Source organism: Mirounga leonina, unplaced genomic scaffold, assembly GCF_011800145.1.
Source record: "Mirounga leonina isolate KUSES-001 unplaced genomic scaffold, KU_Mleo_1.0 Mir_98, whole genome shotgun sequence".
NCBI classification, from domain to species: Eukaryota; Metazoa; Chordata; class Mammalia; order Carnivora; family Phocidae; genus Mirounga; species Mirounga leonina.
The window spans coordinates 4406562-4419860 of NW_023270921.1; the positions used below are offsets into that span (position 1 = coordinate 4406562).

The 13299-nt window shown below is 41.5% G+C and overlaps 1 protein-coding gene across 7 annotated transcripts in view; it reads left to right on the forward strand.

The window, feature by feature from the left end:
- The first annotated feature begins 2655 nt into the window (after nt 1–2655).
- Nucleotides 2656–13299, forward strand: part of LOC118006676 (F-box only protein 38) — a 54385-nt gene continuing 43741 nt past the window's right edge. For 3 of the 7 annotated variants that reach the window (XM_034999414.1, XM_034999420.1, XM_034999421.1), the window contains exons 1-2: nt 2656–2756; nt 11084–11274. In XM_034999414.1, the coding sequence (XP_034855305.1) occupies nt 11147–11274 (128 nt within the window). In that variant the 5' untranslated portion in view covers nt 2656–2756; nt 11084–11146. Of the gene's footprint in view, nt 2757–8356; nt 8450–8516; nt 8651–8694; nt 8710–9367; nt 11275–13299 lie in introns of those variants that run through there. The other 4 variants (XM_034999416.1, XM_034999417.1, XM_034999418.1 and 1 more) reach the window with 4 other exon arrangements.

Genomic DNA, 13299 nt, shown 5'->3' on the forward strand with positions numbered 1-13299 from the left:
AGTTTCAGCTGACATCTGACTGCAAATGTGTAAGAGACCCCAAGCTCGAACCACCCAGCCAAATCCAGTCAACCCACAGAATAACAAATTGTGTTTAACCACTAAATTCTGCTGTGGTTTATTATGTAGGTACCATAATGATGTCCATTTTTACTTGGCAAACCTGAAGCTGAGAATTGAAATGCTTGCTCATGGTCTCTGCCAGTAAGCAGAGGAACTCACACTTGAAGCAGATCTTTCTAAACTTCTAAAATTGTAAAGCCTGCATTGCTGACCACTGAATACACAGTTTCTCAGCTGAAGCAGCTATAAAAGGATATACTTCTCAAAAAATCCTGTATTTAATTCATAGCTGAGTTCTGCACATTACTTGACTCCAAGCGTAATGTGGATGACCCCAATGTGCATGGTACCTCCTGCAGTTTTGCATTACACAGGCCCCATAGCCATAAGGGGACCTAACAAACCCTGTCCCCTATCCTCAACCAGAGCTTGTTCTCTTAAGTGTTAAGACCTTCCAACAAATGTTCAGCCCCTATTTAAGGGCCTAAGACATTTCAAGGGAGAAGAGAGGCTGGTGCTAGAACCTATGGGAGTATGAGAAGTAAGAGGTATTTAAAATTTTAATTAAGAGGTGGCTGGGTGGCTCACTCAGTTAAGCGCCCGGGTCCTGGGATCCAGTCCTGCGTCAGGCTCCCTGTTCCTCGGGGGAGCCTGCTTCTCCTTCTGCCTCTCTCTCTGTCTCTCGTGAATGAAATAAAAATAAAATCTTTAAAAAATTAATTAAAAAGCAGGGAGTAAGAATTAAAAAAAAAAAAAAAAAACCCACAGTGGTTCAGAGCCATTTAGTATAGGGCAGATTTCTCTGTAGAGGGAAGAGCTTCCCTGATGATGCTACTGTATGAGAGCAGGGAACACTAGCTCAGGACTCTAATAAAAACCCACATCACCAAGGAACAAAAAAATCTTGGAGGTAAAGGGATGCACACCTTCTACCTTAAAATGCTAAAACCGGGGCACCTGGGTGGCTCAGTCGGTTAAGTGTCCAACTCTTGATTTTGGCTCAGGTCATGATCTCAGGGTCCTGAGACTGAGCCCCACGTCTGGCTCTGCACTAAGCAGGGAGTCTGCTTGTTCCTCTCCCTCTGCTCCCCGCCCCCCACAAATGAATAAATAAAATCTTAGAAAAAGAATGTTAAAACTAGTTTTTAAGTCTACTTATAGACAGCAGGCACTCATAGCACTCAGAAAACATCTCTATTCAGCATTTATAAAAGTATTTGTACATAAGCTTTTGCTTCCCTTCTAAATTTGAAGTAGGAAACGTATCTTATTTGTGAGTATTTTGGTCCCACCATAGTACTCTTTACTGAAGGAGGAATGCTAACCACATTCAATAATATATTCAAATAAAGATTCAACCCATTTGCACTGAAATAAACTTTATTGAATCACTTGTATCTATGCCAGGCTCAGTGCTAGACACTTTCATATATAATTCCTATTTGTTTTTCTAAATAATCCAGAAAACGGAAAAAGCCAAGGTTTGTTTTACTGTTTGATTTATTTAAGTTCAAATGTGAAAGAAATCGATGGAAGCAACTAACATGGCAACGGGACTTTATTTTCACTTACATGAATAATGTAATATGAAAGTGGGGATTAAGATGAACAGTATATAAATATGATGAGGCTTTGTTGCTTTTTCTTCCCAGAGCCCTAAATCAAGACACCTGGAATTGCATAGCTAGAACTGTGACTGCCATGATAAGCTGAAACCCATAATGCCAAACCATAGTAGGGAAAGAGGAAAAACCAGGTTTGGCATCAAGAAAGGACTAGGAAGGACGGCGCCCCCCTTCCAAAGTCCATCTTCAGTTCGTTCTACGGCAGAACCGTCTGGTTGGCCTTGTGTCTTGTCAAATTGGGTCTCATGCACGCTAACTTTCCTAAAGGTTATTTGTATCTACTTTAATTTATGCATTTTAGTCCATTTTACTTACATGTATGCAGCGGCAAGAACGTGGGATGTGGAGGGCAAAATTTTGCGTTTCAGTCCACCTGTGTGACATTGAGTAAATCAACCTCTGAAGATAAATTTTTATCCATTAAACAAAAAAACCGATTAAGTGATTCCTGCCCATATGTCAGAGTGGTAGGGAGTTCTTAATGAGATACTCATGTGAGAGCCTTTTGAAACGTATAAAACGCTGTTAATTACGTGCAGAAACAACGTCCCCAAAATAGAGAAGAGCTGATTTAACATTAACATCTTCAAACTGTCCCCCGCGACCCTTCTCCAAAAAAAAAAAAAAAAAAAATTCTCTTTTTTTAGCTAAACGAATTCTGGAAAAATCCCTAATGGAACGCAGTCGTTTTGCAAATGCCAAACGCAAGGTCCAAAAGCTTACCCAAAGCCGCCGAACACCGGCGAACTAAGTTGCGAACCACAGAAAAGCAACTGCCTCCCCCGCCTCCGACTCTAAGCACTTCCGGCGCGGCAATGCCGCCGCGGTAAGATGGACCGGCTCCAGCGCCTCACGAACTGCCACACTCAACATGGCTGCCGTGACTCGACGCCTGCGTCCCACACCCAACACGGACACGAGGAACGAGCCCAGCCCCGGAAGGCAACCCTCCGGAAATGCCCGAGCGGCGGCGGAAGCGGAAGCGCCGCGGCGGTGGGGGCCGCGGGAAGTGTCGGTCGCGCTTCTCCCTCCCTCTCAACCACAATAACAGACGGAGGGCCGGAGTAGGTGAGGCGGCGGCCGAGTGGACCCGGGGACCGGCGGCGGGCGGCAGAGCCGGGGGTGTGGGCGGCGGGGTGGAGGCGGCCGGATGGGGGCTCCGGGGCTCCCGGGCTCCCGACCGCCTGGGCTCTCGGTCTCGGGCTCCTTTCAGGCCTAGAGCTCCCGGGAGAGCTGGGATTGAGTTTGTGGGTCTTGCCTTGTAGGCCCTGGTTGAGAGGTTTGCTTACCTTGTCCAGATCTGGCCGAAGATTCTAGCATAAAGAACCCTCTCTGAGTCTTGGTTCCCTCAGAATGGGGGGCGGGGTGGGGGGTTGGCCTGGGCAATTTATGGGACACCATCCCACCCCGGGCGTCACGCATTCTACGATTTTAACGTTGTCAGTATTTAAGCCAGTACGTTAGGGAAGACCGGCAGTCAGCGTACTGAGAGGTCTCTGAGCAAGACGCAATGAATACATCTTTGAGAGGCGGCCAGCCCTGGGATCAGGAGCCTCAAGTTCTAGCCTTACCTCGCCACCGACTCCCTGTGTGACCTTGCCCAGTTCCATTACCCTCTCTGTAGCGCAGTTTGCTTATCTGTAAAATGAAAATGTTAGTTGCCTCTTAACGCTTCTCCTAGCTCCGAAGATCAGGTTCTCAACTCCCTTTAAAGGGGTCTTTCCTTAGAGACAGACCTGAAAGGCTTGTCTTCCTGCCTCCTGGATAGCCAGGAGTTGACTGATAAGAGATGTCTACCATATTTTTCCAGGCACCAAACTGGCCAAGGGCCACTTAGGAGGGTTCTTGTGCAGGGGGAAGCTCTGTCCTGACGACTTTGTTTTATAAATCTAGACCAGCAGTGTGAAAACACAACTGCGTGAAGAATGGGAGATCTTGGTTTTTTTGTCTTAAACCTGCTATTAACTTGCTGGCACTTTGGGCAAATTCCTTTGGACTCTCTGGACTTGAGATTTCTCACCTGGCAAATGAGCACATTGGATTAGGTCACTGGTTCTTCATTCTCTTTCCCGTACTCTCAGCACAACTGAAGAATAAAATAATGGCTCTATAAGACCATGATTTTCTGGGGGAGAGAAGCGGTGGGATGTGGAAAGCTACATATTGAGTAGTCCTGTAGATTGAAAAATCTGTGCTTGTAATTTTTAACTTCTGACAGTTACTGGTTTAGGTAATCCCTGAGGGTCCTTTCCTCCTTTCAAAATTTGCAGTGCTGTGATTCTTATGTTCTCTTAGGGTAAGGAATATAGACTTGTATGTGTGTGTTTATTTTTTTTTAAGATTTTATTTTAAAATAATCTACACCTAGCATGGGGCTCAGACTAAAAACCCCGAGATCAAGAGCCGCATGCTCTACCAATTGAGCCAGTCAGGCACCCCTTGTGTGTGTTTGTTTAAATGAATGTATGCCTGCAGGGATACACTTAAGTGAAAAATACACTAAGGCATAGCATAAGAGAAAAAGGAAAAATGAGGCTTCAGTAAGGTGAAGTGACATAGTAAAATAAAATTAGTCTGCACTGGAGTTTAAGACCTGTATCCTTGCTTCAGGACTCATACTTTCTGACTTTGTATATTTGGACAAGCCAGCTTACCTCTCTGGGCCTCACTTTTCCTTATCGAGAAGATGAAGGGTTGGACTGGATGATTCCTAGACCCTTTTGGCACTCGAATTCTGTGTTTGTTTGTTCGTTCTTTATTTAAGCAGTTTGGTAGATGTGGTGTGGCACTTCTTTAGGCAAGAGAGGCTATCCTAGGTAGACATAAAAGCTCTATGATTGATGTTAGGATCTATGATGTTAGGTCAGATTAAGTGACATGCAATATTATTTTGATAAGAGCAAGCTGAAGCCAATAGAAACTAAAGAAAGGCATTAGAACCTGAAGGCCAGGGGTGCCTGGGTGGCTCAGTTGTTAAGCGTCTGCCTTCGGCTCAGGTCATGATCCCAGGGACCAGATAGATGATTGAAGACGTGGGGAAGTTTTAAATGGGAGAAAGGTATTTTTGATGAGGGTAATGAAAGGTAATTTAAACTATAGTATTGGAAATGACTGAGTTATAAGAAACTGGTGTTAGAGTCTGTCTGCATTCTAAGACAGTAAGTTTCAAGGGAAGAAAGACTTTGTCACCACCTAGCACTTAGTAGGCAGTAAATGATAGAGGAGCTAGATGGATGAACAGATAACAGCAATCAAGAAAAGGAGTTTCTCCATAGAATTGTTATTAGATACAGAATGAGAAATTGGTTCAGAATTATGAAAATTTTATAGAACAAGAGATCCCTAAGTTTTCTGTTTAGTTGTAAGATAAGTTGGTTTATCTCTGCCCTGTAAAGTGTGTTAATAAGAGATAAACATGCACCTGGGAAGGCCTGGTGTGATCTGAGGAAAGAATTAATTAGTAGAATAAGTCAGGGATGGTGGAGGATGTTGGCAGGATGGTAGAGGTATAGGAAGGTTTTTAGATGTGACATTTAGGGAGTGAAGGAGTGGATTTATATAGGATTTTTATAGATATCAGCCATTCTCAGAATTGTGAATAGTAAGTGTTAAAACCTCTACAGTGGAAATAGAGGACTAAAAGGAAAAGAACTTGATATTGCAAGGAAATGTTAGTGCTCCCCTGCAAGCGGTGGAGATAGCCTTAAGGGTTGGGGATTAAAAGATGGGGATAAATTTGGGAGCAAACAGAATGAACTGAATTAATAGAGGATAGTGTAGTTCTGTTTGGGCAGAGAGGAGATTTGAACTGGCCAGTTGGAAGGAGAAGAGCACACCTAAGAGAAACTATTACAAAAGGACCCCTGGCTTAAAGAACACACATAGATAACTCAGGCTTACTACTTAGAATGTACTTGCACCACCCAGACGAAAAAGATGCTTCCAGTGGCTAAGGTCTGCCACCGAAAGACTGTAGGATACCCAGGACTGCTAAAAGCTGTGGTGTGGGACCCTAAATTAGATGGACCACAAACCCTAATTTGTGAAGCAGGGTGTGGTCAGCATCAGTTCTGTCAGAGCATCCAGAAGCCCATCTTGGAGTACTGGGGCATAGCTCTGGAATGCGGAGGGACAGCCGAGGTGCGGAGCCTGACTTGATGATAGGTGTCTAGTGTAGGCTGAGAAGTTTGAAGGACACTTAATACGTGCCCTTGGGCAAGTGACTTACCTTCTCTGGTTCTGTTTGTCCATCTGGAAATTGAGGGAGCTGGTCTTAGGTAAGGACCTCTGGATGAGCTTTGATGTGTCTGTGAAGCCCCTGAAATTGTGTATGAAATTCATCGTGCATGAGTCTGAGGTATGTTTTATTTTCCTCTTGGGGAGAGGATGTGCAGCTTTCACCATAGTCTCACATGGGGTTGTGACCCACAAAAAATTAAGAACTGTGTGACTGGATAGTCTTTGAGGGCCCCTTCAGCTTTTGACATTCTGGGATTCTATACTTCTGTCAGAATGACATTTCTTTGAGGTTTAGAGTCTGAGTCTCCAGAACTTGGCTAACCCTAGAAATAACACCTGCTGCTGCAAAATATATTCTTCACATATTTATACTCACCTATTATTTATAGTCATCTCTCCCTTACCCTCTCTAACTCCTCTGCTAGCCCCGCTTCAGTGTTTCATCTTTACCTACTGTTGCTTTTTCCTCCTTTGCTCTTTCCCTTCTAATCTACTGCTGCTTTGCACCTTCCCTGCCTTGTTGAGTTTCTCAAGTGGCAAAAGGTGATATGTTGGATATAGGGGTAGGAAGAAACCAAGATATGGAAGGCTACTTTCCCATTCTCACTTGCTTTTATCCCTCATCCCACTAAAAGAAAAGCAATTAAGAGAGAGAGGGTTCACAGACAGGAGAGATGCCATCATCACTTGGATTTTGCTTGTCTTGTATCCTGTTTTCTTCTCATATAGGGTTGCCAGGCCTCTGTTACTCTTGGCATAGCCACTTCAATGAAGATGAAGCCAACCTTAGTGGAGATAATTTTGTTGTCCTTTATAGAGTTTGACTGGTAGTAAGGGCAAGTAAATGAATCCTTTAACGAGGAGGCTCTTTATCTCCTGGATATTTCTAAGACACCTACTTGGAGAGGACTGATGGCTTTCCCTGGCTGTGGGTCCTGATCTGTTAAGCCCCCTAGATGTGGGATGGAGATCTTATCTTTTACCCTGGTGTTCATCTCCACAAGCACCCCACCAGACGCTTAGAGCCGGGGAGTCACTACACTTGCTGCCAAGTAGGTAGCTACATGAGTAAGTCTTCAATTCTAGGCATCATATAGAAAATAAATATATATGTATATATATATAATTCCACCTAAAATTTTGTTAGTGCTGCTAATTTAGGCCCTTCGATAGTTAGTGTTAATGCGTACTGTAAGTTAAATAGGTTTTTGTGGGCTTGCTAGGGACCTGATCTCTGCATAATGTTGTATAAAGTCATATCTGTGAGTAAATATTTCTGAATTCTAAACAAGTGAACTTTTATAAACCCAATGATATTTAAGGTGCAGTCTGTTTGGTTTAAAAATTCAAGTGTTGGTTGTACAATGGGGCTATTAAATCTGATTCCCACAAAATCACAGCTTGCAAAATAATAAGGAACAGCAAAAGAGAATCATAAGATGAGGGTGTAAATAGTGGTGTGGTTTTGGTGAAGAAAAAGAAGGGAGAAAGGCTAAGAAAAATTTTTACTTACAGGATGAAAAGTCAAGAACATGGTATTCATGGAAGGTTAGAGCTGTCAAGATTCTTAAAAGTGAAGCATGTGCTGAGATATGAGAGCTGGAGAATTCATCCATGGTTGGATTGGTCGAAACTGGTTAATAGTCTTGTTGAGGCATTTGTAGGTGCAGGTAGCTATTTGTTTTGTGTTTCCTGATTGGATTAAAATCTGATTGCATTTTTGCCAGGGTTATAAGCTCGTTGCTGAGATCTTTGAGTGCTGTGGTGGCAAACAGGATGCTCAGAGGACAATGAGGTGGCTCCTAGCAGCCTTGAAGCTACTGGATGCACCTGGAATAATGGAAAGACTGATGGATGTTCATACATTAGATATTTGAGGATTTATTATGAGTAAAGACTTGTTTTCACATAGATGCAGGAGATTGAGATTCTTTCCCTTTTCCTGGCCGAAACGTGGCCAAAAAAATACTACACAAGTTTCTATAGGAGAAGCATATGTTAAGTCTCAACAGGGAGCTCGAAAGAGGTGAGAAGTTTTCACAGAGGACTTAACATTTAAACTAGATTTTGAAAACAGATTAGTGCTGTTTTAGGCAAAAAAGGGAGGGAAAGGACATTCTAGTCAGAGTTAATAGCTTATTAGGAATGAAAGATCAATGTTTGGGGGAACTGAGGATATTGGTGTGGCAGGAGCGAGTGTCCTGAAGGACAAGGGGTTAAGGATTGAAAGATGAGATTGGGAAGGTGCCATGGGATGAGACTGGAAAGATTTTATCCTGTGGAAGCTGGGATTTCTTGTAGGCTGATTTGTTTTTTGTTTGTTTGTTTTTTGAGAGGTATAATATACAAAACAAATCTAAATTTTCAAATAATGGAGAAGAGTAGGAAAAGTAATCTTAACTACTTGCCTAAACCTCTTTTCTCCCCAGAGGTAACCACTGTTGATACTTTGTTGTGGGCCTTTCCAGAAACGTCCCATGCAAACAGGAGCATATTTGTCCTTTTTCTCTTACACAAATGAGGTAATACTTTTGAAATAATCCACATCTCAATTTTTTCACTTAATACGCACTCAGGAATGGTTTAAAAAGATTATTCTGGTTTCAATGTGGAGGATGGTATGGTAAGCATTGATTCAGCAAATTACTTATTGTGGGTATTGTGTGGTGGGCTTTGTTCCAGGCCCTGGGGACATCACTGAGGAAGCCATTGCAGTCGCCCAGGTGAGGGTTGATAGAGGCCTAAAAGCCTGTGGAAGTGGATGCAAGAGCAATGTTTTGTGGTAAGATTGGTAAGAATAGCCAATCAAGTGACTGGGAAGTGAGAGAGCACAACATATTGAGGCTGATTTCACAGTTTCTGATTTGGGCATATGGTAAACTAGAGTAGGGAAAGTAGGTGTGTGTGTCTGTGTGTGAATGTGTTTTGGGAGAGGAATGGTGGTGGTTGTGGAGGGAGTTCAGTTTGGACATAATATTTTTGAAGATGTTCAAGATACTGAGATGAAGGTTTCTGAGAGGAAGTAAAGGTCAGAACTCAAGAGAGATAGGAGCTAGAAGTGGATTCTCTTTTTTTTTTTTTTTTTTTGAGGTGTCTTTGTAGTAGCAGTAGTGGAAGCGCTGAGAGTGGATACAGTTGCCCCAGGCGGAAGAGGATTCTAGGGTGAATTGGCAGAGGAGACTGAGGAGTGGTCATAGAGGAATGAAGAGGACCAAGAGAATATCACTTTGGGGGTCGCATGATGTGAGGATTTCAAGGAAAGAGTGGTTAGCAGTGCCCATACTACAGATGGGTCAGGTGGGGGGAGCCTTGAAGAGAGCCTATTGGATTTCATGAGGAGGAGGTCAAAATAACCTTATAGCAGTTTTGGGAGCCATTGTAAGATGGAAAGATTCATTTTCCTGGGGAGAGGGCAGTGAATAGGAAAAGGTGGGCAGTGATAGAAACAGGTGAGTATATTTATAACTTTTTTTGTGGGGAGTTCTAAGTACAAACTTTTATTTCTCCCAAGGCTGTTAACCAAAATGGGATGGACAACATACATATAAGCTTTTGAGAAGGCAAAAGAGATGTCACAAATTCGGTGCAAGGTAGCTCATGCACCAACTCTTTGCAGAATTGCTTAGGCCTGTACTGCTAGGTGTCTGATGATGCTAATCAGCACACAATTGTGTGAAAGTATTTCATTGGTTTCCTAGGCCATAGCTGAAGAGGCAACAAATTAGAGGGGGGCTTAGAGGTAGGTATAGGGATGTGTCTGTGCACATGAGCGTGTGTGGAATGCAGGGAGAAGTGAGCATGCTGCCACCTGTGAGAAGTTACAAGTGACCTGTCAGTGAGGGAAGAGACCAGAACACACACAGGCACAGGAAATCTGAGGATTCACTTAGCCATGTAGTTTGCTCCCATTTATTTGTAAAGCAAAGAATCCCCAGGAACTCCACAGACTTCCATAGCTCTGAGGAGAGGTATCACAGAATATAATGGATATTCATATTGATAACCTGAGGTCATCAAGAAAAGGTTAAGCTTTTATTGAGTTCACCTTGTAGGAAAATAGAAGCATGTAGTCCGCTTTAGAAAGTTTTAATAGTAAAGGATTATAATTAGGAAAAAGGAAAAGGTGGTACATGAAATGGAACAGATACTATTCCTAGAGATGCACTGGTTTGGAACTGCACTTCTGTGCATCACTGCAGCGTGATGTAGTTTAAGCTCTGATCTAGAGTTCTCTGAGTTTGAGTCCAAATCATTTTTAAGAATTTTACCAGTGATAGTTGATAATGCTATTTAAAGGACACTGTTTTTATATGGTTCCCTCTTAACCTGACCAATAAAATAAAACAAAGCCCTTTGAGTGCCTGCTCATCTGACTTTAATTCTCCATCTACCCTCCGTCCCTTCCTTTTTCTCCCTCCCCTCTCTTCCTCTGTCACCAAAGCTTATTTAAAACACAGACAAACCATACATTTGACACAAAAGAGAATTAACCTTTGCTCCTTAATGTTTACAGGAGAGGGAAAGGGGTGATTTTATTCTCCATCTGAAATTGTACGTAAATAGTGTTTAGTTTTTGAGCAGAAGGTCTGTAGTTCATATCAGATTTATAAAGGGGCCTGGGACCCACTGGTAGAGTCTAATCTTACCCTCACTTTATAGGTCGGAAAATGAAGAATTAAAAGGTGACTCAAGTTCATAAAAGTAGTTTGGCAGATCAGGACTAGAACCCAACATTTCTCTTCTACCTTCTTTGTGAGGGGCAGTCCTAGAATAAGGAGATCCCAGAACTGGAAGGGGTTTTGTTACCTAGTTTAACTATCTTACCTTACAGGTAAAGAAATTGATGCTTGGGAAAATTGAGTGAATTAGTTAGGAAGCAACAGTACAAAATAGAATCCAGAACTCCTGACTCCTTGGATTTTATTTATTTTTATTTATTTTTTTGCTCATTCTAAATAATGCATTTTTATATTCTCTACTGCTCTTCAGAAAAAGATGTTCTGTGCATTTTGTGTAATGTTTTTATTAATTTGAATGTGGTCTGTACCCTTCTTTTTTAAAATAAACATTGTTTTACAAAACTAGGTTTTCTAGGGATAATTTCTGAGTCTGGAGTTGGTGTGCTGTAGTCTACTCTAGTCTCTTCTTGCTTTCAGGTGCTTTGAATTCAAGTTATCAAGAGGGAAGATTTGCTCTTTGATACTGGAGATAACACAGCAATGGGTCCACGAAAGAAAAGTGTTAAAACATGTCTCATGAATAATGAAATAGCTGAGGAAACAATATCTGATGAAACAAAGGACTATATGAATCAACTTTCACATGAAGTGCTTTGCCATATTTTTAGGTAAGATTTTGTTTGGTTGACTTTTACCCTGCTAGAACGTATTAAGTAGAAGCAAATTCTAGAGCTGCGCTTTCTAGTATGGTAGTTACTAGCTACCTATGGCATTTAAATTGAAATGAAAGGAAATGAAAAATCAGTCCAGTTCCTCAGTTACACTAGCCTGTATGTCTTGTGGCTACCGTGTAGGACAGCTCAGACAGTGAAGATAGGGAACACCACTTTCGTTGCACTAAGTTCTGCTGGATATCCATTCTCTAGACTACGTTAACATTTCAGGCTTCTCAGAATTCTTAGCAACTGATTTGTTGACTTTTCTTATTACGGCACCATGTGTGTACAATATAAGGCAGTGTTTCTGACTTTGACTACAACCCACAGTGAGAAACATTTTCTTTATATGTACATGTATGTGAGTGATTGAAATCATAGTTTTGTGAAATAATATCCATCATTACTTTATGCATGCACACATTAAAGTTGTTTTGTGGTAAAGCTTTTTTCAAAATCCTTTTTTAAATTATATTTTTGTCCACACTACATTATAAACAACAGTCAAAGAAACCAAAACAAAAAACAACAAAAACCTGTCACTTCCAGTTTCCCCTGCTTTCTTCATTCAGTCATTATCCATTCAAATAAACAACCCTAACACACTTTGTCTCTGGAGTTGGAGACCTGAGTTTGAATCATGAGTCTTTTCACTTACTTGCCTTGGTCCAGGGATCAATAAAGATGTTGTTATAAAGATTCAGTGAGATAATGCTTTTAAAGCACTCAATACACTGGATAGCATAAATGCTTGTTGAGCGTTAGTGGTTCTGATCCCGCTCTGCCCTTTTTCATATTGCTACATGGTCTTCATAATGAGCATTTTAGTCACTAGACTATGACACAATAATTAACTTTTCCCTTGTAGTCTGACATCTAGATTGTTTCCAGTTTTTCTCTTACACAGTTCCAATGAACTTTTCCAAGCATTTGGATTTTCCACTATTTTATTTACCTAGGGGAAATTACTATTTATGAAGTTCTTAAAAGTGTTTTGAATTTTTTTTTTTAAAGATTTTATTTATTTATTTGACAGAGACACAGCAAGAGAGGGAACACAAGCGGAGGGAGTGGGGGAGAGAGAAGTCGGCTCCCTGGCAGGGAGCCTGATGTGGGGCTCAATCCCAGGACCCTGGGATCGTGACCTGAGCTGAAGGCAGACGCTTAACGACTGAGCCACCCAGGCACCCCAAGGGTTTTGAATTTTTAAAAATTACTGAATATTTGCAGATAAATGTTATTTTATTTTTAAATATTTTATTTATTTATTAGAGAGAGCACAAGCAAGGGGAGGGGCAGAGGGAGAGGGAGAAGCAGACTCCCCGTTGAGCAGGGAGCCCAGTGTAGGACTCGATCCCAGGACCCTGATATCATGACCTGAGCTGAAGGCAGATGCTTAACAGACTGAGCCACCCAGGCGTCCCAAGAAATTTTAAAATAGAGACAGCAAAGCTACTTTAGGGAACCATGGGCACTTTATTTTTCTTTTCTAACATAAACTTGGATAAGTCTTTATCTTCTACAGTTTGTTGTTGTGTAACACAGTGTAGTTTTGTCACAGTTCAGTTCTGTCTGGGAATAGGAAACCCAAAATAACAATTTTTTTAACAAAACAAAATGATACTGAAGTTCATTTGGCAGAAGAATGTCTGAACATTTTTCAGAAAGTTTTTTCAGAAAAAGAGTCTAACCCCTACCAGGTGTTCAAATATATTCTAAAATATACAACCATTGAAGATTTGGTACTGGAGAAATTAAGCAGACAGTTGGGTAAAACAGACAGTTTGCATATGTAGGCTCCATATGGGGACTCAAATATATGTTGAGATCTGGTTTATGATAAACTTGGTATTCACATCAGTGAGGTAAAGCTGAGTGGATTATTCAGTGATGATGTCATAACCCAGGAATCATTTGGAGAGAGTAATAAAAGCATGTTGTTACCATATCTGATACCAAATTCTGAATGCATCAATG